Source organism: Nanorana parkeri, unplaced genomic scaffold (assembly GCF_000935625.1).
Source record: "Nanorana parkeri isolate BGI_ZX_2015 unplaced genomic scaffold, ASM93562v1 scaffold1045, whole genome shotgun sequence".
NCBI lineage: Eukaryota > Metazoa > Chordata > Amphibia > Anura > Dicroglossidae > Nanorana > Nanorana parkeri.
Genome location: NW_017307313.1, coordinates 147,762 through 174,742, shown reverse-complemented (window position 1 = coordinate 174,742; position 26,981 = coordinate 147,762). Strand labels below are relative to the sequence as shown.

General features: G+C 44.3%; 1 protein-coding gene across 1 annotated transcript in view; it reads right to left on the bottom strand.

Moving 5' to 3' along the window:
- CACNA1I (calcium voltage-gated channel subunit alpha1 I) overlaps positions 1 to 26,981 on the bottom strand; it is a 191,161-nt gene that overhangs the window by 46,271 nt on the left and 117,909 nt on the right. The window contains exons 23-24 of the mRNA XM_018567416.1: positions 26,359 to 26,679; positions 18,326 to 18,472 (exon numbers count right to left, since the gene is read on the bottom strand). Of these exons, the coding sequence (XP_018422918.1) occupies positions 18,326 to 18,472; positions 26,359 to 26,679 (468 nt within the window). The remainder of the gene's footprint in view (positions 1 to 18,325; positions 18,473 to 26,358; positions 26,680 to 26,981) is intronic.

Genomic DNA, 26,981 nt, shown 5'->3' with positions numbered 1-26,981 from the left:
CTTGTGCATGGGAATGCTTCTAACACTTCTATTGCTAAACTTGCTAGTGTTCAACCAATTGTTATTGGTTAAATGCATTTCTAGAAATCCACATCCACATTTCAGAAGCATGCATTTGAGCTACACCGAAAACATTATCTGAACTTTGATAGAGTGGGAACATTTGTTTGGTGATCCAACTTTATTCATCACGTAACAGGTTTTCTTTTGAGATAGTCAAATGTTTACTGTTTTTGTACTTCTTTCCAAGCTTTTAGCAATTTTTTGCTAGTATTTTGAATTATTTTAGAAAACCTCGCTCATGATGATCCAAGATGGATAAACAGTTGACAGGTCAACAGCTGTATCTCTTGTTAATTTATTTATTTTATATATCCAACTGTGCAACAGTTTTAAAGAGACTCTGTACTAACAAAAATACATAGACTTCTAATCCAATGGCTTGAATACAATCCTATGTGCAGCAAGTATGCACTCAGGAAAGTTAGGACTCTTGATTTGCATACTTATTCTAGATGAGTGATTCAAAATGTACAGAAGCCACTGGATTAGCACAACAGCCTGTCAATCAGAATGTGCAGTAGTAAATTGCAGTAGGCAATAGACATGTGCACTGCCAAAAAATTGGTTTTGTTTCGTTTTAAATTCGGATTTGTGTTATTTCGTTTTTCGGGATTCGGGTGTGAAAGTCAATTCGGATTCGGAATTCGGATTCGGACGAAATTCGGTAGCGGTAGTTCGAACGTTCGTTTCGTTTTCTGTTCTTATTCGTTTCTTATTCGTTTCTTGTTCGTTTCGTTCGTTCGTTTGCAGCAAAGTGACATTTGAGGGGGAAAAAATATTTTTCTCCTTCTCTAATGTCACTTTGTTCCAACGAACGAAACGAATAAGAAATGAATAAGAAACGAATAAGAACAGAATACGAAACGAACGTTCGAACTACCACTACCGAGTTTCGGAAATGGAAATTCGGATTCGTTTGCATTCGTTGCATGTCTGTAATTCGGAATTCGAATACATCCGAATGTCCGAATTTCCGAAAATTCGTCCGAATTTTGATTCGGAACGAAACGAATCGCACATGTCTAGTAGGCAATGGCAGCTTATGTACAGTATATTTCCCAGGACAGACATTGTAAATAAAATACTGTATTATACACACAGGAAAGTCAGTCAAATTTAGTTTCCTGGTATTGTGTACTGTAGTTTAGTATAAAATATCTTGCTTTTCACCAAATAAGATTGTAAGCTTTGCAGTGCAGCACTATATACCTAGAATATTATGTATGCTTTGGACAGACAGTAGGAAAAGGGAGGCAATCACAAGAAATTGTTTTGAAATCCCATATGTTAAAATTAAGGCTAACCCTAAACTGCCCCATAAAACAAGAAATACTACCTGCTTTAATCATCGCTTAAGACTATTAGATAATTTCTAATGTCCCGCAGACTGATAATGAGCACCTAGGGCAGTCAGATGCACAAAGTGTAATTTTAGAGTTTATTTGCAAGACTACCTGCAAGCAGACCAGATTCTTTCCTCTGCTAAGGAGCAACTACTTTTGAAAGCAGTAAGTGATACCAAAGTGGGTGCAATCGGTTTTGGTGCATATATGCAGTCTATATATATCTATCTTTGCACTAATATGGAAAAAAAAGCCCCCCAGGTTTGGTTCAGTAAACAAGTATGATACAGTTTCTGCTTTTGTTTACAGTATATGCCACAGGACTATACCTTCCTATGACACATTGTTTAACTGATCAGATTTACAACACCCTTTATAAAACTATTCAGGCTGAGATGTAAGCTGTTGGTCAACACAAACAGGAGATGGTAGAGGCCCAGCGACAGGATCAGACCCTCAGTTCTGCTGAGCACAGGGAAGCACCTTTGACTGCGAGCCATGCAACCAAATTGCTTGTCATGAAAAAAAAAATAATGACATTGATACTTATTTGCTTTTAATTTGCTTCTTATCAGTACCTGTTGCTACCAATGCAGTGGGTCTAGTATCTGATGTCAGGGCTGAGACGCAAAGCACTGGAGGGCTATGTGGAATTGCCAACCAAGCAGGATAATGATTATGAGGCCATAAAGGATGCAATAATCAGAAAGCATTAACTGACACCAGAAGCATACAATGAGAAATTCAGTTCACTACGGACCAGACCTGCAGATTCTTGTATTATAAATGTGCCTACACAGTGCATTCCAGGAGTGGATTTTAGGACTGAAAAAATATTTCTACAAGTCCCTGGAACATCTGATGATCCAGGATCAACTTCTACACATCTGTCCTGCGGAAGTGGGACAGTTTGTGTTGGAGCACAAACCTAAGCCTACCAAAGTGGTAGCAGAATTGGAAGGTACTTACATAAACTGGTACCTGATCACAGCAAGAATTCCCCTAATGGCTGGAAAAGTGTGAAAACACCAACTACGATCTCTGCTACAGCTGTGAGCCAAGCCTTCCCATGGGAAGCACTTGGAGCTCCTGGTTTCAAGTCTGCTTCAGCCGATTCCTGCAAAAACTATACTTGTGGCAAGCCTGGACACCTCAAGAGCAATTGCCCTGAGCAGAAGAAGCAAACCTGACCAGCCGGGCCATCACCCATTCTTTTGTGCTGTTCATCAGTAAATAAGTGAGGGATAACAATACTAAGTTAAGGCCTGTCGTCATGGGTACCTGAACTGTTACTGGCTTCTGAGACACTGGCACAGAAGTCACACTTGTTCACCCTGAGCTGGTGGATGAAAAGGACATTATGCTGGAGAATTTCCTTACTCTCAATAGAGTTGGGGGAACTCATTCACAAATATCCCTTGTTTTCATTAATGGACGCTGTATAATGGGATAAAAGAGGTCAGACCCTTGGATGAGATTCCCACTTTGGTTCTGTTTGGTGCAGATCTGGGTACTGGTTTCATACTATGCACTGATGCCACAATGGACTCACCAGCCAGAACCTTTGAACCTAGCAAGGTAGTGAGTAAAGATGTGGGTTTGACATAAGGAAACTTGGTGATGGATAGAGGCAAGAGGAAAGTGTGAAGGAAATGCACAAAAATGTAACTGTGTAAATGTGTTGCCGGTATTAATGGTCACTCATGATCCTGCAAAAGCTGCCCAGGTGCAGTTACAGGTTGCATAGGAGGAGGATGGTAACCATAGTCCCCTTTCCATACTCTATCCCAGAGGACTCTTCGGAGTCTAAGTTGCCATCTTTGTTTGCCCCGGGACAGTTGGCTGAGACTTGTAATGCCAACTGTGTGCAATCACTTTAGATTGACCAAAGCCTCGGGAAGCTTGGAAGTCTAGCTTCTAGCCCCCCTGCTGAGGGAGGCAAAAAAATGGTTTACTGGGACAATGGAAAGCTGTACAGGGAAGATTTGTCCACAGAAGACAGAGAGGCAGAAATGGTTAAGAGGCAGCTCATTGTACCCAGTCAATTTAGGGGGCAATTAATGAAGGTGGCCCATGAAATTCTGCTAGAAAGTCGCTTTGAAATCCAAGTGATGCAGATTTTATTCTGGTTTAACAAGCTTACAGATATAGCTAACTACTGTCAGTCCTGTGTTACCTGCCAGGGGGTTGGCACAGCAGGAGATGTTCAGAGGGCTCTGATAAAACCTTTGCCTGTAATTCATAAAATGTATAATAGGGTGGCAGTGGATATTACTGGATCACTAGCCTCTCCCGTTACCCTAAGGAGAACTATGGGGAAAAGCCTTAACCCCATAGTTCTCCTTTAAATGTTATATCCTGACATGAGTGGGTTATGCCACCTATTACCCAGAGGTTGTGGCACTATCCTCCCTCAGGGGAGACAAGGTCAGAAATGTTCTGCTGGAAATCCTTGAGAGTGAAATCCCCAGCAGAACTTCTTAGTGATCAAGGCCAGCAGTTTGTGTCCAACCTAATGCAGACTCCCTGGTGAAAAATAGAGATGCTACATATTGTGGGTGTTCCTTACCACCCACAAATGAACAGCAAGTGCCAGTATTTTAATGTTACCTTGAAACATGCTGTGAATGTTTGTGAAGTCACAAGGAAAGGACAGGGTATGATATTTGCCTCAGCTGCTGTGTAACTACAGAGGGGAGTCCACAGCCTTTTCCCCATTTGAACTCCTACATGTAAGGCAAATTAGAGGATCCTTGGACTTAATCCAGAAACTTGGGAGTGCAAGATTGCTGACCCCAGGGTCTCTGTGGTGGATTGCATCCTAAGGTTCAGGAAAACATAACACAAGCTCAGGCCAAACAAAAGTGTTGGTATGACCGTAAAGCTATAGAATATACATAAAACATTAGTCAAAAGGCACATGTTGTACTCCCTATGCATCAGAACAAGCTACAGACAGCATGGGAGGGGCCACATACTATCACAGAGTGCCTGAATGATGTCACCTATGTGGTCAGTTTGTAAGGAACTATACAACAGAAAGCTTTAAATGTGAACAAGCTCAAAACACCATGAACCATGAAAGGACAGCATGTGCAATGCCAGTTTGTAGCTGGCCTGAACAGGAAGAGACAGACCCACTGTTAGATTTGTTAATTGAAAGTTAGGAAGCATGTACAGACTTTAAGATCAACACAGAAACATAAGTTCAACATAAGACCTTAGCTGCTGGAGTGGCTTGTGGTCCGTTGTGACCTTTTCTCAGAGAAACCAGGGAGAATGCACCCTGCAGTCCACAAGATACACAGAGGGGCTCATCCTCCCATTAAACAGTCTGCCTACTATGTCTTCTTGAAGGTGCAGGTAGATGTGAAAAGGGAGACTAAGGAAATGCTGCAGTTTAAGATTTTTCAGAAGTCCCACAGTGACTTGGGCATCACCGGTAGTCTTGGTCCCCTAAAATGATCAAACAACCAGGTTCTGCAGAGACTACAGGAAGATGAATGCCATCACTTCTGCTGATGCTTACCCCATGCTCAGGATTGATGAGTTGTTGGATAAGCTGGAAGCCGTCCACTATCTAACAATCATGCCCATGAGCAGGTGGTTGTTGACAATTTTTTTGCACCTGAGGTTTAGGAAAAATCAGCCTTCATCACCCAGTTTGGAATACTGAGTTATGGATAATGTTGTTTGGAATGAAGAATGTGCCAGCCACCTATTAGAGGGTCATGAATGACCTCCTGGAAGGGCTGGAAGCATTTACAGTTACCTAACTGGATGACATTGTAGTGTTTAGCCCTACCATTGGAAGATCACCTTGTACATTAGTAACAAGTTCTGGAAAAACTGTCATCAGCTAATCAAAGACAGTCAAACCCAGGAAGTGTCAGATAGTTATGACAGAAGTCATGACAGAAATCATGGGACACCAGTACAAGGAGGCACACCAAGACCTGAGACACGAAGGTCAAGAAGCAGATTATGTAATTCGTGGGGACAGTCAGCTACTATAGAAAGTTTGTGTGCAAGTACAGTACACTGGCTAAACCCATGACTGACGTAACCAAAAAGAAACCGGCTCTGTTTGTGTTCTGGATGACAGAGTATGAAAAGGATTCCCAGGCCCTGAAGGAGGCACTGGCCAGTGCTTCTATGCTACAGACTCCAGATTGCACCCATTGGTTCTTAGTGCAAACTGATTCCTCTGCCTACTGCTTGCAGTCCTGAGCCAGGTGGATCAATCAGGAGAGGGCCACTGATCACAACCCATTCAGCAGGTAAAAAATTGTGGCGAGGGAAAACAGCAAGCTATTTTATTGGAGCATAAATCTCTAGCTTTTACTATACAACACAGGAAGGGAAGTACCCATGGAAATGTGGACAGACTCTTTTGGGCAAACAGAGCCAGCAACGGACAGGTGTTTTAGAAAGAAACATACAATTTTATTCTGTGCAACCTCCCAAGGGGGACAATGTGACAATAATGAAGAGCAGGAAGAAGTTGTTTTGCACATAGTGACATCCTCATTTTATCAACATTCACAAGTCTCCAACAAATGTTTTGGTCTGTATTGGCCAGGTAAAAAACATTCCAATTTCATATACCCCCCCACCCCCCACTGCATTAACCAACTTAAGCAAGTTGAATAAACACTGCTTAACAGGGTCTGCAAAGCCTCAAACGATTTCTAATAAAAAGCCCTGTTGCAAAATTGCCATGGCTATTGATGGGTTGTAAACCTCCATTAAGTTAGGGCCTGCTAATTGCTATCATAAATAGTCCAACAGTTTATAACAATGCACATTCTTAGATTGGTTTTCCTTTTTCTTAACCTGAGGTGACATGCCAAGGACAAAAATCAATTAATATTTCATAATCCCTGTTATGATGAAGCTACATCAATAACTGTTTACACACTAATGTATAAGAGAATTACAATCAGTTTAATGCCACACATGCTTTGCCATAATGCCCAGAAGGCATTAAATCTCCTAAGAAGAATATGCATAAGATCAATATGTCTGAGGTTGTCACGCCTGTATGGAATGGGTTAGCGTGGATCTCAGCTGCGGAGGCTTCTCAGGTATGGACCCCTGGTTTCACTCTCAAGTTTAACAGAGAGTTAGGGATCCTAGCATCACAGCCTCAAGTTAAATAATAAGGTGGGGTTGGAGAGGGTTAAATCCTAAGCGAGTAAATCAATCATCTGAGTACGGTAAATGGATAAGGAGTTTTAGCAGACCTTAGATGGCAATACAGTTATTTGGTATGGGTCCAGCTCCCCGTAGTATTAAGGCTTGAAATTGTAAATCAAACAGTCCTGATGACAACAGGTGCAACTGCACTTAGAATACTTGCACTTTGGAGGGTTTGGCTATGGAGGTACAGGGGGTCCTTGGTGGATTCAGACTCACAGGAGGGAGCAATCTGGAGGTTCGTGGAGGGTCCCAGGAGACAGCAGGCGTTCTGGCACAATCTTGGAACGCCATGCTGTCTCGTCTGGGCGTTTAAATAGGCCTTAGAGGAGAAGGAGGAGCCGACGTACGCAGCGGCGCACTTCCGCGTTCCACGGTGGAACGCACGAGGTCCCGAAACCCGGAAGTGAGGAGCGTGCGCTCCACCCTGGAACGCAATCGGCCCAGTGACTGAGCGGCTGGCTGCCGCTTCCTCCCTCCTTGCCCGCAGCTGACGGCGGCGGCCGTTACAGAGGTCTATCAAACGGTAATTGTGCTCTGTGCAACATGGTCAATATGGTAAAAATAAAGAAGGGCCCCCTGAAGTATAATTAATCACTTTGGCACTCCCTTACCCATCCCTCAGCACATGTGATTGGATGGAGGTTGGCTCAGCGAAACCCTGCGGAAGGTCCACAAAAGCTGCTGCAACTGCCAACTGAACGCTCTCCATCTCCAATTTCCATCAAAACAATGGCTTACAGGAGAACTATGGGGTTAAGGCATTTCCCCATAGTTCTCCTTAGGGTAAGGGGAGGACACAACCTAGCGTCCTCCCGTCACCGTAGGCTCAGTATACCGCGAGCTGTAGCTCGCGGTATACTGAGGCGCCGCAGTATACCGCGAGCATCTGCTCGCAGTATACTGAGACGCTGCAGCTGAAGCGGATCCCGACAATTGTGCCGAGATCCGCCCAGCTGCGTGGGTGACAGCTGGCTCTGCCTCTGCCAATCTAGAGGCAGAGCCAGCTGTACCCGCCCCCGTCCATTCCGCAAGTCAGCACTGTGACAGTCTCATTGTCACAGGTCGGCAAGAACTATGAGGTGAGTGAAAATCACTCACCTCATAGTTCTCCTTTAATACTGAGAGTCATTTCTGACTCTTGTGAAATACATTTATTTTACAGTTTCTATTGTCTGTTTTTTGTAATATATTTCCTTTAAATATGTTTCTTGCACCATTTTTCCCCTTTTATTAAAATGTATATTTTGAATTGTTAAGCTGATTCTCCTTTTGCTCTAGTCTGAAATGTAAAAACAATGTAGGCTCTCACGAAAGCTACCACATTTTAAACTCTGATTCATCCCTGTTTGGCATGGCAGTGGGTGTTACAGACATTTCTAAAAGGTCAGAATTGCCATAACAGATACTGTGAATGGTGCATGTTTCTGTTAAAACACATGGTGGCAGCTACTGTTGTGTGTTTAAAGGGTTACCTGCAGAGTTAACTGACTCTAGTGATGATCACTCTTAAGGTGCCCATACATCTTATGAATATCGGCCAATTTTCGCGTTTTCAGATATTCGTAAAGTTGATGGGCAGTGTAAAACCGCAAATACTGTACAATCGATTGACTTTTGACTAACCAGCAGGTTAGAAGACTTCGGTCGATCGTGCGATTTTCACAAGGTTGGTGGTGTTTCCGTACGTCAAAATTTGTACGATTTACACTGCACATGCGCAGACGAAAATACGTGCAGTCGATTACTTCAATTTGTCCAGGTGCTTTCTTTTAATTACCGCTGATAAAACTTCGCAATAATCGGGGCAGGATGGGGTCGCCATATGATAATCGTACGATGGTTCGATCATCGTACGAAAAGTGTCGTCCAATGATTGCAAGGTATATGGGCAGCTTAAGTTTGCTGACACTTAAAGTTGTTGTTCCATGAGTTTAAAAATCTTTGTGTAGGGTAAGATAGAGACTGCCATTTCCACAAATTGGTGGAAGAGGCCTGCCACTGCCACATGCCTGTCAGGTTATTATTGCTGTGTCCTGGTGACCATCATACAAATAGTGACCAGATAAAAGTAAACAGTCCTACATTTTTTTTATCTGTAAACAGAACAAGAGGTGAAAAGAGATCTTCCAAAAAGGACATTTGTTCCAGTAACAACTGCCTATGAAGGGAACTCTGCCTTACTTCCTTTGCATCACCAGCACAGGAAGTAAAGAAAAATCTTCCCAATGGACACAGAGCGTAAAATACAAATTGACAGAGATTTTAAACTCTTCCCTTCTCTTTTAAAAACTAAATGCACTTACTGCAATTACTTTTCCACAATATTCTAATTATTCGAGTTTCATATATATATGACATACATATACTTGGTGCATGTCTGTTTATGTAGCTTGCAAATGGATGTGGGAAACAATAAATGGCATAATGGCAATTATGGAGACATAATGTATGGAGACAGTAAAGAAAGTAATCCGATAAAATACATGGAAAGCTGTCCTAAATGTTAAAAGATTTAAAGGGATGAAGTAAGCTAGTAACTGCGAAGTAAACTTTCTCAATTATGTCTTAAAATTATGAGGTTAAATTGTATTACTTTTCCTGTATAAATGCATTCACCTGCAATAGCCTGGTCTTACTTTTTGGTACAATTTCAGTTGCAGTATGTACAGATTGGCATGGTTTTATTTAAATCAGTTGTGTATTGTATTACTCTTAACTGGCTGTGCGCTGTATCTAGGACTTTGGTTGTTGTAACTAAGAATCAGAACAAGACAGCATTTGAATATATCTGTTCAAGCACTGAAGTTAAATTAACACAGAGAAATTGCAAAAGTGTTTTTCAACCAATAAATCTTGCCATGTGACTGCCCTTCAGCAAGAATTTGTAAATATACCTTCTAACTGATGAGGTATAATGAACCTGTTATTATACACAACATAGGCTTCATACTTCCTTTACTCAGTAGAGTGGTGCAAAGAGTAATGATAATGTTCAGAGTGGTTTAACACTGTAAGAGGAAACAGTGGAATGCATACTTTGGGGTGTGAATCCTTTTACTGGGGCACCAATGATGGTACTGTCTAACAAACATGAGTTGAAGAAACCTAGAGCAAGAGGAAATCCCTTTCTTATTGCAATAACTTTTTTTTTTCTCATGTAACAGATTAAACCTGATTTATTGTCCCTGGAAGCTGTTACACTTATCCCCAGTCATCTTTAACAAATAAGCCACAGCATAAAGAACAAGCTTGGGCATGCAATCCACCTGCATCTGGTCAAAAAGTTCAATGAAGCGCTATAAATAGAGGAAAAGCCTTGTAGAAATGACTGCGTTAATGAAAGGTTTATTGCATATACACATGCCAGATCCCTATGGTTAACGGTTTCTCCACATGCATGAGAAGCACACAAGGACTGGGCAATTTTGGTCTTGGGTTCTAAAACCAACTGGCTCTTTCTTAGTAGGCTTACACATGGTCCTTAGTTGAGTGCATACATGCCAAAGCAATCTAAAAGCAATTCAAGCCACTTTTGGCTACCTGAGCTTCTGTCTAGGAAGAGTGCACACAGCCACTTTTAATGGCAAAATGAGAATTTAAAGGATGCCGAATAACCATGCAACAACTGATCTTGCACATAAATTCACTGTTGGTCTCAGCTTCGCCTATTAATTACAAGAGATTTAGTTGCTGCTGATATGTTACAGACTGAGTGATGGCTGATATGTTATTGAAGAATGAGTGACCAGTGATACATTACAGGAGACAGAAACCATTACCAGGAGCTACTAATGACCCCACACTCTCTACATAACTGAAGGAGGAATATTTTACCTAAGCTCAGGACATACAACCAGAAACTGGTCTGAAAACAACTGCCTACCAAATTCTGCTTTATCAGAGAGGCAATGGTCTAGGTGATTATATGCTGCTCGGCTCAGTTTGCCCTTGCTAAAGAGGCTTTTTTCACCACCTGTGACACAGTAAGTAACAGGATTGGCTTTTCATAGGGAATGGAAAATTGGATGTTTGTGGATACCACAAAAAACATTTCTTGGAGTTCTTGGGATAAAGAATACAGAGGCAGCTGGGTTTTACTGCCATCTACAGGGAAGCTTGCAATCTCTGGAACAAGATCACAAGTGCAAACAGCTGGTCCAAGATAATACTCAGGACCAATTGTAGATCCAGGCCTGGCTGAAAAATGTGATGATTCATCCCAGAGTATTGCCTATAATGAAAGCTTCTTTCCTCACACCAAACAAAATATGCCCTTCACATGCAATGGTAGACATTGTCGGAAGTAAACATTCTGGTTCTTAACATTGTAGGAACCACTGATTCTGGGATACCCCTGTCCAGGGCCGGACTGGCCATAGGGCAAACCGGGCACTTGCCCAGTGTGCCGGGCTGGCCAAAAAAACATCTGAGTGAGCCGGTGATGGGTTTTAGTGACACCAAAGTGCCCAGCTAGGGGAATATCATGCCCAATGCGGAGCAGGTCTCGCCGGTATTTCTGTGGCACAACCAACTGTCGCTTGGGCACATGATGAGGCCCCCTCCCTGCGGTCACCCGGTACAGTAAACCCTGCTCCCACTCTATCCGCTCCCCCTCTAATGCCCCAGGGTCAGTCCCTGCCCTCTCCCAGTAACCGGCCAAGGTGGGGTCTGTCAGGGTCTCCTGAGCAAAGTCAGTTGGGGAATCCCAGGGAAAAGGAGGTAGGGTCTGGTCAGGGATGGGTTTTCAGTAGTTCTTACCTGGGTCCCATCATTGAGTGCTCTCTCTACTCATCTCGCTTGCTGCCGAGTGGTCACAGGGCAAGCCTCCTGCAATATATCCACGGGGAATGAAGAAGACAGATGCCCCAAGTCATTCCCAAGTAGCACAGCCGCAGGTAAGTCTTTAAGCACACCCACATCCACATCACGTGATCCCATGCCCCAATCCAGGTGCACATGGGCAGTAGGGATCCGTAGCACCTTTCCTCCAGCCACCCGTACGGCCACTGAGCGTCCTGTTCTTTCATCTAAGGTGACCATCTGGGGCTGAATCAGGGTGATAGTAGCGCCACTGTCTCTTAATCCCTGGGCTGGCCGCCAGTTGATCCACACAGCCTGGCGATTATGTTGGCGATTGTCAGCTGCTGCCTGAACTGGGTTTGCTTCGTATATCACTCCGAATTCCTCAGCTCCCCAGTTGGCAGATGTTGGCGCCGACTCAAACTCAACACAATGGGCAGCCGCTCTCGCTGAGCTAGAAGCCGGTCTAGTTCATGTAGTTGGAGGTGCCCTCTGGGGACAGGTGACTTGTATGTGCCCAAGTTGGTTGCAGGTATAGCACCGGGGAGCCACCCTCGGGGTGGATATGCTGCTGGAGGTATGAGGGGTGGATAAAGGACCGACCGATTGGCGTGCTGGAGCCCGAGTGGTCACTGCAGGCGATGGCTGGTGGGGAACGGCGCGAGTCTCCAGGCATGCGGTCCTGCGGGCATCCACGTACTGATCTGCCAGCTCAGCTGCCTTGTCCACTGTGCGAGGTTTCCGATCCCAGACCCATTCACGAACTTCTATGGGGGACTGTTCATAAAATTGTTCCAGGAGAATGAGCTGCGTGGCATCTGCGAGGGTGGTTGCTTGGCATCCGGAAAACCAAGCGTCGACAGAGCGGGCCATCTGATGCGCCCATTCCGTGTAGGGCTGGCCTTTCCTCCATCTTAGGTTACGGAATTTTATGCGATGTGCCTCAGGAGTTATGGCATAGCGGGCCAACAGTCTCTCCTTGACCCGCTCATAATTCTTTTTGTCCTCCCCAGGTATAGCTTCAAAAGCATCCAGGGCACGACCTGAAAGTTTGCTGATTAAGATGGTGACCCATTCTGCTTTATCAATGCCCTGAAGGTCACACTGTGTCTCAAAGACCTGCAGGTAGCGGTCGATCTCCTCCGTACCGTCCTGGAAGGACCGGAATGCTGCATATGGGAGTTTCTTACGGCATCCCCGCTCAGCTGAAGCAATGCCCCCGATCGCCTTCTGCAGCTCCAACATTTTTAGCTGCGTAGTGTCAGCGATGATCCGGGTAATCACTTCTTCCGGTGGAGTGGTTGCATAGAGCGCCAATCGCCACTGAATGTCTCGCTGCAGCTCCGACATCTCAATGCCTTCTGTGGTCGGCTCACTAGCCCGATCACAGGTCCTGTCACCTTCCATGAGCTCAGCAATCAGCGTGGACTGGGACTTGTTGCTGGCTCTTTGTCCACGGGATTCCAATAGATCCTTGAGGGTGCTCCGCTTAAGACTGGAGTAGAGAATCTCCATCCGATGAGGTCCCGGTGGTGGTTTGAAGGTTCCAGATACAGGGAATCATCCCACCGCTTGCCACCAATGTGACGGACTCCCTGATACCCCGACTGGATATCTCCGTCTTCAGCCTGTTCCCTGGGTGCTGGAACCAGAAGCGGTGACTATGGCATGGAAGGCTTACTCCAAGAATCAGACAAGACTGACTTGAGTGAAACAAGCTTTATTGAGGCCGAGCACACAGAATTTATATCTGACAGGATCAGATTAGAGTTCATTGCTACATGGAAGAGTCTCCTCCCCCAGACAGCCGGGTGCCGCATTGTATTGTCTTACTTAGAGAGGAGCTTAATCTCATCACTCTAACAATGGCCCCTCCAGACAACCTGCTGCCTTTGGAACAATGGTTTCTATCAAGTCACATAGTGACCGGCTCTCCCCAGATAAAATAGTAAACTGTAAAACACCCCCAGCACACAAAGTTCTCCGGGGAAATGAATCTACAGTCCTAGGTCCGTCACAAAAAGCACTTGCCTCATAGTTCTCCTTTAGGCCCCATTCACATTGAGCGATTCGCAAATCGCGCGTTTGTCGCGCGTTTCGCTTGCATTGAGCAAGCTAGATTCGCGGCAAAATCCGCTCCAAAAATGGTCCTGCTGTAGCGACGCACGACCCGCGACAGCTACAGACAGAGCCCCATTGGATTGCATTGGAGAGCGATATCGCACTGTAAATAGCCGCGATATCGCGGGAATTGCCGCGCGATAAATCGCTCAGTGTGAACGGGGCCTTAAACTGGATATAGTTACATTTTATTTCAAAGTATGAAATGTGGCAGACGGCCCCCATGAGAGAAAAAAATTTGTCGCGTGGCCCCCGAGATGGAAGAGGCAGGGGACAGAGACACTGACAGAGGAGGCGGGATGCGTCGCCGAAGCTCCAGTCGGGCGACGAAGATGACAAGGAGACCTTGTCGAGCGCCGAGGATGAGGAGGTTGTCCAGTCGGGCCCCGAGGACAAGGAGGCCTGGTATTCTGCATTAGAGTGTAAGCTCCTCTGTACAGAGACTGATGTGACTTATCTGTATAGCACTGCGGAATATGTCAGAGCTTTATAAATGTATAATAATAGTGTGTGACTGTGCGGGGGACATTAGAGTGTTAGCTACTTTAGTGCAGAGAATGCCAGGCGGGTTGGGGGGCCTGTGAGATCCGATTCTCTATAGCAATATGTCTGTGAAGGTTCTCATTCATCAAGGTCACATGGTATAGCTGTAAAAAATAAGTCAAGGCAACTGGACTTTCTGTATTTTTCTTGAAGATGTTTCACTGGTCATCCAACCAGCTTTCTCAATTCAGAAATTTCTGATGAGATTCCAGTGATACTCATAGTTCCAGATTGGCTTTGGTGGATGTGGTACTCAGACCCGACAGACCTGACAAAGCAAGGCTATGACTGATGTGGTGGATTCCATCAAGTACTTTTGGACCTGAATAAAGACATTTAGGGCCTTGAGGTCCAAAATGGAGCAGATGCCCACTTTTGGCTTGGGGATAGTGAAAGGGTTGAAGAAAAACCCATGAAACCTTTCTGCATTAGGAACTGGGGTGATTCAAATGACAAGCAGTGGAGATGCTGACACAGTCACTTTGTTGGTAGAACTTGTAGACTCTGAAAACCCCCTCCCTTACCTAGGCATCTGAAATGCTGCCTGTCTAAGTGTTAACAAAGGCTAACAAATGTTCCATTACTTTGGAAAGTCAAGGGGTGGCCCTTTGTAAAGAATCTCCAGAAAGAAAGAATCTTTGGAAAGAATCTACCATTTATTAATGATATCCTTAAAAACAGGCGTATCCTCTACGGGGATCATTAGAGCTTTATTAAGATGCCTGGATCTACAGTGGGAATAGCCGACTTCTGAGGAAAAGACGCCTTAAATGGGTATAATGATGACAACTGTTTGGGAGGTGTGAACAGCTTATCAGGAGTCTCCCAGTCTCCACACAGGATATCTGAAACTAATTGGTGCATCAGGAAGATCTTAGCCTTAGGGCCTCTACGGAATCCTAGACAGTATGCATTACAAGTAGAAACAGCAGGCTGATCTTACAGTTGTAAAGAGAGCCAAATCAATGAGAGCCAAAATTGTCTCTCTAAGCCTGGGGGTACTGTAAGAAATCTGTGACTCCTTGGAAGCATTATCACCCATTAAGGAATTCCAAGGAAGCCAAGGAAGGGGCAACATCTAAGCCAAGGAAGTGTCAGGATCTGGATCTAAACACAAGGCCTCTGCTGTATCTGGCAGTGGTTCTATTTGCTGAGCAACCTGAGCAGAGCCATAGCGAGCGCATTTTGCGTCCGAGGCAAGAACAGAAAATTGTGCCCCCCCCCCCAGACGTGTAATGTTACCTGACGCCGCGCATGTGGTGTCATGTGATGTCATGCACGCCGCCCCAAGGATGGAGCATGCACAGAATACGCTGGTGGCCAAATCCAAAATAGCATATTAATTTGTTTCGTTTGACGAAACGAATGAAAACATTTTCAGTTTCCGTTCATTTTGTCCAAAATGAATTTAGTCTTTGCACATGTCTAATAATGTGTGTGTGTGTGCTGTTTTTGGTAGAACTTGTAGACTCTGAAAACCCCCTCCCTTACCTAGGCATCTGAAATGCTGCCTGTCTAAGTGTTAACAAAGGCTAACAAATGTTCCATTACTTTGGAAAGTCAAGGGGTGGCCCTTTGTAAAGAATCTCCAGAAAGAAAGAATCTTTGGAAAGAATCTACCATTTATTAATGATATCCTTAAAAACAGGCGTATCCTCTACGGGGATCATTAGAGCTTTATTAAGATGCCTGGATCTACAGTGGGAATAGCCGACTTCTGAGGAAAAGACGCCTTAAATGGGTATAATGATGACAACTGTTTGGGAGGTGTGAACAGCTTATCAGGAGTCTCCCAGTCTCCACACAGGATATCTGAAACTAATTGGTGCATCAGGAAGATCTTAGCCTTAGGGCCTCTACGGAATCCTAGACAGTATGCATTACAAGTAGAAACAGCAGGCTGATCTTACAGTTGTAAAGAGAGCCAAATCAATGAGAGCCAAAATTGTCTCTCTAAGCCTGGGGGTACTGTAAGAAATCTGTGACTCCTTGGAAGCATTATCACCCATTAAGGAATTCCAAGGAAGCCAAGGAAGGGGCAACATCTAAGCCAAGGAAGTGTCAGGATCTGGATCTAAACACAAGGCCTCTGCTGTATCTGGCAGTGGTTCTATTTGCTGAGCAACCTGAGCAGAGCCATAGCGAGCGCATTTTGCGTCCGGGGCAAGAACAGAAAATTGTGCCCCCCCCCCCAGACGTGTAATGTTACCTGACGCCGCGCATGTGGTGTCATGTGATGTCATGCACGCCGCCCCAAGGATGGAGCATGCACAGAATACGCTGGTGGCCAAATCCAAAATAGCATATTAATTTGTTTCGTTTGACGAAACGAATGAAAACATTTTCAGTTTCCGTTCATTTTGTCCAAAATGAATTTAGTCTTTGCACATGTCTAATAATGTGTGTGTGTGTGCTGTTTATTATACTTTTATTTTTATTTACTTTTACTGTTGGAAGGGGCTTCGGGGAAATATCAGGGGTCTAAACATTTCCCTTTTGAAATAGAAAAAGAAATTGAGGTCACAATCTCTTTGTCTGCAGCATCTGTTCTAAATGAATGGAAAGCACTCAATACAGAGGATACCCATTCATTCAGAAACTGGTGAGAGTAAAATATTTACTATCATCCAGTTATAATTGGTTTGGCGCCTCTGTACTGAGTGCTACTACTCATTGAGAAGCTCATGAATGAAAAGGAAGTGATGTAAAGTGTCCCCAGTTATTTACAAACACTGGAGGGATCAGCTGATCACTACAGTGTTTGCGGTGCAAAAAGAGGATCGGTAAATATCACAGATATTTACAGACCCTCCGCTCTGCCATCCTAAGCGCTAAAGCCAGCGGGCGGGCAGAGGAGGGAGCGCTGAAGCCGGCAAGCCGTTGCGCGCGGGGGAGGGGGTGCGCTGTAACCTCTGGACGGCCAAGCAGTGAGGAGAAAGAGACAAAGCAGCCGGCTGTCAGATCCTGGCCTAGCGGCTCTCTCTTAGTGCTTGGCCATCCTGGATGACAGCCCCCTCCTCCGCCCCCCCGGCTGCAGCACTACCTGTGTAACGAACCTTGGCTGCTGATTCCTTGACTACGCTTAATTCTCTCCACTTGGTTCTTGAAACCTTTGGCTTCTGACTTCGGATTGATCACTGACAACGCTTCTGCCTGCTTCTAGACTTCTACCATCTCCTTGTATACGGAACCCGGCTTGTGTAGTCTACAAACGTGCCTGTTTCAGCTACTGGACTCAGAGCCTGATCCTAGATCATGACAGGAAGACTCAAGCTGAGGGTAACAATTCAGGTGTAAAAAAAAAAATCTTGAACATAGGAAAAATATTGCTGCAAAAAATGGTAAAGCTTTTCTCAGTACAAAAACAACGTTGATCCTGCTAGGACACTAGCAAAAAACAGAGGCATGCTGAGAGTGGAAGGGGTTATATCAAGGTGGCCACTGTTTATGTGTCTGTCAGTGTCCAAATCCTCCTATAGGAATCCTGTTTCCCTCAATGAATGAGAAAAATAGGGGATTTGCATTGTCATTAATCCAGCATAACATGAAATGACATCTGACACCTAATTTGTGCTTGGGCATGTAACTCCACTATGGCAGAGACTGCCATGGAGAAACTGTGCAGTGGAAATGGCATTAATGAGTTTTCAGAAGACACTAGTATTGGAAAACTGGGCTCGAAGTCCTAGTACATTTTTTGTGCAAGGAATAACATGTTCTATATTGTACATGTATATGTACATATGATTGGGACAATCCTGATGTTTTTAATGTATAACAGGGAAGATCTGAAAGCTTGCTCTTTGTATTGTTGTTACCCAAGTCAAAGGGGTCAACCCCAGTGAATATACAAGGAAAGCTTCACTGTTTCTTCTTTCAAGTATATCTCCTTCTTATCTCTGGAAAACCAAAAGACACTGGAGTAGAACTGTAATCTGTTAATGCATAATTATTCTGTTAACTGCCTTTCAGAGGGAAGTAACACAAACCAAGTAATTTGATTTCAGTATACTAAAATGAGATCATGGAAGAATAAATTCTGATTGGTTTCTGTTCATCTGTGCACTACATTGCATTCTGGCTTATTTGCCATGGGTCATCTAATATCAGTATGAAGTCCTTATTTGGTTAACATTAGCAACAACTCACAAACTATCTGAGTTGATTTTCAACATGGATATTGTTACATCCCATATTTTTAATGATCCATGGAAAATGTGCCCTTAAAATGATTATTTAAGAACTTGCTTTACCTCATGCTTGTCGTGGTTACATTTTTCACACACTGCTGGTGAAGAATAGTGATGGAAAACCGATCCAGATAAATTGTCAATTATCATCAATTCCCCTTCGAATGTGTCTTTAATTATCAATGAAACACTGTCAAGCCACAAGTTCTCCTAAAAAAAAATAATAATAGATACTTGTAATGATATCAATGGTTTGTTGATTGAACGGATGGTCTGATTATGGACTGAGTGCTCTTCTTACTATAAAAAGCCTGAAAATAACAAAATGATGCTTCTGTTTCCAAATATCAACTATGACATGTAGGCCAGTTACTAATCATTCTACATTTTATGCAGACTAGCAAAAGTGTGCCCATTCCAGAACAGGCAAGGATATTGTGAATAATCTTTAAGTATTTGTTTTTAAAGAATATGTTTTTATTAAAGATAATTTCACACAAGAGCAGTTAGACAGACAATACAAAACAATACATCACAATACATCATCTGCACAAGGATGTGATAGTGTGGCACATTATGTAAGTACGTAGTTGAAAGGCCTTAATAACAACTCCCTACTTGAGAGAATATACCATGTCTATCATGGCCGTCTGTCTAACAGATATATCCTGGCCCAGTTTAATTTAACAGCATTCTCCTAATCCAAGGCACTCTGCTAAGGAGCCACAGAGGGAGTCGTAATGTGTGAATCATACTCCGTACCATCTAGTGCATAGACTGTATTTAAGAAAAGGGTAGCAGGAGAGAGAAGAAAGCAAAGTTTGAGGAGAAAAAGGTAAGTACAGGTCATGAGAAGAGGAAACAGGGAGGCCAGAGATCTAGCCAAGTATAGTACATATACAAAAGCAGACACAGGAAGAGGGTCCGTCCATTCACAATAGTCTATCAATACTCCTAGGCCCTTCTCTCAGGTGGTCCAGGTCTCTCAGGTCTCTCAGGTGTCAAGTAATGTACGAAACGTAGCAGTGGTGCAGAAGTGTATCCATACACTCCAGACTCCATAAAATTGGGAATAGCGATCGTAAAGCTGGGCTGTGAGCTCCTCAGTCCTACATATGGACTGCATCTCTTCGATCCATTCCTTCAGGTTAGGATTAATAGCGGATTTCCAGTGCCTCGGTATAACTGCCCACAAGCCAGAACAAAGAAGCGGAGTAAGCCTCTTTTGACTGACTTGTATGATTCTGGAAACATAGAGAGAAGGCCTCTTCTGCCCGTGATTTTCTCATATGTGGAGAAGATGGAGGCCCAAAATGTGGCCAACCCATCGCAACTCCACCATACGTGCAACATGGAGCCAGGGTGTAAGGAGCACCTCCAGCACTGGTCAGAGGTCTGAGGGTATATAGCTCAGAGTGGGGTTGGACAATAGTACCACCTGAATAGAATTTTAAAATTGCGTTCCTGAGCTTTACTGGCAACTGATATTTTGTGTGTGAAGGCAAGCGATTTATTAATGTCTGAAGTAGAAAAAGTACATGACAGGTCCTTAGCCCATTCTACAAAGTACCTAGGGGTGTCAGAGAAAAGGTGTTGCAGCAGAAGGTCATAGATAGTCGATAGTGTCCTATTTGGTGGTGCAGTGTCCACACATAAACGCTCAAATGGGGATAGGTCTCTGTGTAGATCTCCTCTTCTAGCGAGAATGGAATAAAAGTCTCTGAGTTGGAGATATTCCAACCAGTGGCCAGGTACCTATTCATGCGTATCCATGAGCGAGGACAGGGTCCGTAGGCCTCCTACCGTGAGAGCTGAGCAAAATGGGGTAAAGTTAGAGCTGTGCCATCCAAGGAACTGGGCCCTCGAGCAGGGGGAAAATTTCCCATGATGGGTGTTAGAGGCCCAGGGCGAGAGGAAAACCCTGTTCTCTTAAGGAGTAAGTCCCACGCTCTAAGTAGAGGGGGCAAGCAACAGGGAAGGGACGCTAGTGCGGGACAACACGCAGGTGCAATCCATGGCATGGACGTGGGGGGAAGGGGTGAGATAGACGCTTCTAGCTGTACCCATAATTTGTGTTGTGTGTGAAAGATCGAGTCAAGTAGTCTTGTAAGTAGGACAGCTTTGTAATATAGTTCAATGTGAGGAAGACCCACCCCCCCATTTTGCTTTCGCCGCACCAGAACCGTGTACCTGAGATGAGCTGAAGAGCCAAACCATATGAACCGTAAAAGCGGGGATCGAAGTGAACGAAAAAATAGGCTCGGTACCATTATAGGGACCGTTTGAAAGACATAAAGTAGCCTGGGCAAAATGTCCATCTTAAAAAGGGCCACTCGGCCAAACCACGTATGGCTAAGTCTGGACCACTCCCTAAGTTTATTGTGGATATTGTGCAGCAAAGGTTTGTAGTTCAACTCATACAGCCGTTCATGGTGCGGCGAGAGCATGACCCCCAAATATTTCAGTCCCCCACCCGCCCATGAGAAGGGAAAGGACCGTCTCAGTGACATATGAAGTTGTGGAGGAAGGGAAACATCTAGTGCTTCCGTTTTGTTCATATTAACCTTGAAGTTGCTCAAGGATTAATTTTTTTTAAATTCTTTTATTAGGGAAGGGAAGGCGATTTGGGGGTTAGTAATGTAGAGAAGCAGATCGTCTGCATATAGACTTAATTTAAAATCGTTACCTCCCACCTTTATACCACAAATATCAGGGTTGGCACGCAAGGCGCCCGCCAGGTGTTCCATTGCCAAAATATAAAGGTAGGGGGAGAGCGGGCAACCCTGTCTGGTGCCGCTCCGGATATTGATTGGATCAGACAAAACGCTATTGATCTTGACTCTGGCCGTGGGAGTATTATAAAGGGCTAAACTTTTACTAAGAAGATTAGGGGGAATGCCAATTTGCTGTAGGGTGGCCGACAGAAAAGTCCAACTGAGGCGATCGAAGGCCTTCTCTGCGTCTACAGACAACAAACATAGCGGAATATTACGGGAGCGGGCGTAGGCCATAAGAGTAAGGGATTTAGAGGTATTGTCTCGGGCTTCCCTAGCAGGCACAAAGGCTACCTGATCTAAGTGAATCAAAGATGGGATGTGGATTTTCAATCTATTGGCGATAATTTTAGCATAAATTTTTAGGTCCAAATTAATTAAGGATATGGGTCGGTAGCTGGCACAAGAGGATGGGTCCTTCCCCTCCTTGGGTAATACTGTTATGTGTGCCTCTTGAGATTGGCCTGTAAAGGGACTTGAGTCGGAGATTGAGTTATATGTAGTTTCCAGCAGGGGGAGCAAGGAATCAAGAAGAATCTTGTAAAAGAGACTAGTATAGCCATCTGGGCCTGGACTCTTCCCCAGATGGTAGGAGATTTTATGGTGCCTGAGATTTCTGTAGCACTGAATGGTGCTGCGAGGGACTGAATCGCAGTCGCGGAGAAGCGAGGGAGGTTAGTCTTCCGAAAATAAGCCCTACTATCGTCAGTAAGACATCTCGCTTCCTCTTGAGAGGGGGTAGACTTCAAATTATATAGAGAAGAATAATAGTTATGAAAAGCATGGGCTATATCTTCGGAAGAGCAAAGCTTTCCCTGGCGGGACAGTTAATTGTGGACACAGAAGTTCAAAGTCGTTTCGCTTGAATGGAGTGGGCCAGTAGTTTACTACTCTTATTGCCATATTCATGGAAGTATCGCAGGGTCAGATCCCTGTGACGCAAGTAGGCCAGATCTAACAAAGAGTGAAGTTCCGCCCGGCAAGTGACAATTTCCTGATACAGAGACTGGGAAGGTGTCGATTTGTGTTTCAATTCAGCATCTGCCAAGTTAGTCAGAAGCGTGGAAATGCGTTTGTTTCTTTCCCTCTTTAGTCCCTCTTTAGTCTAGCGCCATTTTGGATTAGTATGCCACGTAAGATGCATTTAAGCGCCTCCCACTGTACGGGGGGTGAAGTTTCGTCTAATGAGTGGTGTTCCCGGAATTCCCTCATTGCTGTCTGGAGCGCCTCTAGAATGAATGGATCCCTCAGAGGTAGAACCCTCGGATGTGCCCGGTATCGCAAAGCTCAGGAAAACTGGAAAGTGGTCTGACCAAATTTGTGGTCCAATGGAAGTGCTCGGTCGCCAGCTGAGCAAGGAGTGTGATGTGAAAAAATTGTCTATTCTGCTGTATGTGGCATGGGGGGCTGAATAGAATGTGTAATCCTTTACCGTCGGGTGCAACGTGCGCCATATGTCAATCAATTGTAACGCACGTAGGCGTTTATGAACTACATTCAGAGAGGGCAGTGAGACGTGCGTTTTTCCCACGGAGGAGTCCAATGTCGGATCAATGACAAAATTGAAATCCCCCCCGACAATAGTGTGGCCCACCATGAAATCTTCTAATTTGGACATGATAGACATAAAGGCCCGTTTTTGTCCCGTATTAGGCATATAAATGTTGGCCAGAGTAAAAGGCTTCTGGTATATTAAGCATTGTAAAAAAAGATATCTACCCTCAGGATCTGACAGTACTTTAGTCACCGACACTGGGAGAGAAGAGTGGAACCCCACAGCTACGCCCTTAGATTTCTTGAGTGGATTATTACTAGTGTGCCATAAAGCACAATGTCTGGTAGGTAGTTTAGGTGCCACCGAGGACTGAAAATGCGTCTCCTGTAAGAATAAAATCTGGACCTTACGTTTATGCATGTAATACAATACTTGGGATCGCTTTCTAGGATTGTTGAGTCCCTTAATATTCAGGGAGCACATATTCACTAACGCCATGAGTATCTAGGGAACAAAACGAGTAAAAAGATCAATGGACGGACCCTGAAGAAATAAGAAAGTGAGAAAAGGGAGAGGAGAAGCAAAGAGCAGAAGAAAGGAGGATAGTAAGGAAAGTAGACAGAACCAACACATACTGACGGAGAGGACCTCAGCGAGAGGTTAACATTTCAGTATGGGAACAAAGCCACACGCGTGGTCCTCCAGCTCCATATAGAAACCGGGGGAGCACCATCTAATGGGGGCAAGGAAATCAACATGGTCTGGGAGCCCCCTAGACCAGCGGATGAATGAAAAATATGATAACACAATATGGTAAAACCTTCAATCATGAGAAAACAAAAGTGATAACTTGAGGAGATGCGAACCATAGGCCATGTAACACTGAACCTTATAACAAGGCAACACAAAACTCATGTTCCTATGGGGTACGAAGTCTCCCAAACCTCTTGAGCATTGCAAAACTAAGAGAACATTAGTGTTCACATCTGATATGAGCTGCAGCTCCATCTCATAATGTTAGCAGGCAGAAGCGTGTAACTAAACAATAGCGTACACATGGGACTAAAGCCTCAGTGCTGTAAACACAAACCGTCTTAAACAGGGACCTCAAGTCAGATAAGCAGGAATGAGCAGGGTACTGCGCCGAGGCGGTGCGGCAACATAGCGGCAGAGCCAAGTCTAGGACTTGATCCACATGCTTTTATTCAACCTCAAATACTATGTAACTATGCATCGCACATCAACGTGGAGTGGGCCTGGAGGTAGACCGCCGATCCCTACGTGGTTTGGGGGTGATCAGTTGCCACTGTTCACGGCTCGGTATGCGGGCGAGCTCCGGCAGTTGGGGGTCAGGCCAAGTCTCCAAGGCGACCTCCGATTTGATCCTCTTATCAGCTCCCCCGCTATAGAACTTTTTCCGCTATCTCCAGTTTAAGCACTTCTTGTCTTCCCAGGTCCCCAAGTTTCATACTGGTCCCTTTTGGAAGGGCCTGTCACATCAACTCTTACGCTCCTGGTCTAATCTCCTCTATGTACGAACTCTTTATATCTAGCTTAACCACTAATTCGCATACTTATATATCTTCCTGGGAAAGGGACCTTGGTTGCACCATTGCTGAAGCCGACTGACAATCCATCTGGGAAACGACCAAATCCAGCACTTAGAGGGTGCATGCACTGAAGACCAACTACAAACTGCTGTACCACTGGTACCTTGTCCCAAGTTGCTTATGGCATTCATTCCGGGACATATGGGGGAGTGCTTCAGAGATTGTGGAGAACATGGACCAGTATGAAACTTGGGGACCTGGGAAGACAAGACGTGCTTAAACTGGAGATAGCGGAAAAAGTTCTATAGCGGGGGAGCTGATAAGAGGATCAATTGTTGGAATGTTTTTTTTGGAAGGGCCTGTCACACCAACTCTTATGCTCCTGGTCTAATCTCCTCTATGTACGAACTCTTAATATCTAGCTTAACCACTAATTCCCATACTTATATATCTTCCTGGGAAAGGGACCTTGGTTGCACCATTGCTGAAGCCGACTGACAATCCATCTGGGAAACGACCAAATCCAGCACTTAGAGGGTGCATGCACTGAAGACCAACTACAAACTGCTGTACCACTGGTACCTTGTCCCAAGTTGCTTATGGCATTCATTCCGGGACATATGGGGGAGTGCTTCAGAGATTGTGGAGAAGTGGGGTCCTATATACACGTCTGGTGGTCCTGTCTGGCAGCACAGGCTTTTTGGCACCGTGCGCTGGATTTCCTTGATAATCTATTAGGTAAAACACTGCAGTTTGACCCGAAGGTGGTGTTGCTCAACCTTCCTCCAGAAAACATGACTCTAATCCAACATAGGTTTCTGGTGCACGGTCTCACGGCAGCCAAGCAAACATTGGCAAAAACCTGGAAATCTACCGTAATCCCCATTGCAGTAGTAAAATGCCGACTCCACTGGACCTTTATTAATGAACGAATCACTGCCAGGCTGGAAGATAGAGTTGCACGTTTTGAATGGACGTTGCACCCATGGCTCCAACATCTCCAGTCACATTCATTTGACAGCGGCCTCCTACCACTTTAACCCACTGACTTCGATAATGGACGTCTCCCGCCAATACCCGGGAACTCACTGAACCTGGTAGGCTTTGCCTTCTTTCCCTCTTTCTATCTTCCCTATCCCCTCCCACTCTTTCTCCTTTCCCTCGTCTTATTACTTTCTACTATTTGCCCTTCTTGGGCACGACTTTTATTGTTTGCAGCATGTTATTTTCTCCCTCAGCACAAGTGGTTGTCTTGCATTGCAGCGACTCACTAAAGTACAGCTCCCTTCTCATAACCCTGTAATTTTGTTTGACCCCTTCGTACTCAAGTGGAGCTTAACATGAACTTGATCTCATAGGTCAGCGAACCTACTCCACTAGCAATTTCTGCCACTGTGTCTGACAATCGAGCTCTGCCTATTCTAGTGCTGTTATGTAAGTCAACGATTTCTACGATGTATGCTGTAACCATATGCTAACGCTACCTACGAAATCGTGTTATGCTGAAACTCAATAAAAACTTTTGATTTAAAAAAGAAAAAGTGTGGAGGGCATGTTCAAGAGAGGAGAGCAGAAGGTCAGACATGGGGCAGTATGTGCAGGGGAGGAGTGCAGAGGGTCTGACCTGACATGAAGCAGTTTATAGAAGAGTGCAGAGGGTAAAACAGTAGAGTCATTTTTTTATTACAGGTACTCTTTTTAAAGACTTCAGGGATCTGTTAGACCCCTGATGTCTCCCCTAAGGGCTGTAATAAGGAATCATGGGGCCCCCATTGCATGCCATCATATGCCCCGTTTGCCTTTGTATTAATGCACAGAAGTAGTTCTCCAAGGATCAGGAATAACATACAGTACTGGACGGGAGAGAAGGAAATGTAGCTGGGTGGTTTCGGTGTGGAGCGGTTAAGGTGACACAATGTTATTGGGCACTGGATCGAAGAGTGACAGGGGGTGTAAGAGCAGCTCATGGTTGAATAGACAGAAAGGAATTGCTACTGAGGCAGGATCCTCCCAGTGGCCAAACAAAACTCTGTTTTAGGCATTATCCTCAGAGGAAAAATAAAAATCTACAAGGAAAGCATAACTGTAACTTCACTTTTTTAATAATATTATTATTATTATTATTAATAAAGTTTGCACTCACTGAGCATTCATCAACAGGCTAGCATTCATTACTAGTGGATAATGTGCCACAGGGCCACAAAGAATGAGGATGAGGCAAGTAAAACACAACATATATGGTATTAAGGCTATATATATATAATGCTTTCTAATTACCTGGGCTGGAGAAAAACATCTTAAACTACGATGCCCTTCTGTGGCTGGTCTTCCTCCACGTCCCCCATTATCTAAAGCAGACACAGGTGATGCCTGAGAACAAAGTCCGTGAGCTAACTCCAACTCAATCTCAGCATCCAGCTCTGCATCCTCCTGTGCTTCTTTATTGCTGTCATCCAGGTGCTTCATTAATACAGCAACCACTACATTTATTAGTACAAACTGGGCTGTGAGCACAAAACTGACAAAGTAAAGAGGTGAGATGAACTGCAGGTTGCTCAAGCAGCTGCGGTCATCACTGGTGCAGTCACGTAGTGTGTCCTGTTGGCAGAAAATAACAGTAACATTTCTTGGTCTACATCAAGGTATTACAAGTACAAGTAACAATATATTAATGAGTTAAACTGTTTTCTCCTTATTTATATGTACAATGTTTCATAACTTCAGCTACCGCACCTGTATACCTCTTTTCTCTATTTTGATCAGTGTTAAGTTTTTTTGTTTTTTTTAAGTATTACTATAGATTACAAAAATTGTCCTGTTTATATAATGACAATAAAATTAAATTTTTGGTACAAAGTACTGCAAAGTTATTAACAAATTAAATAAAGGCACTTCTTTTT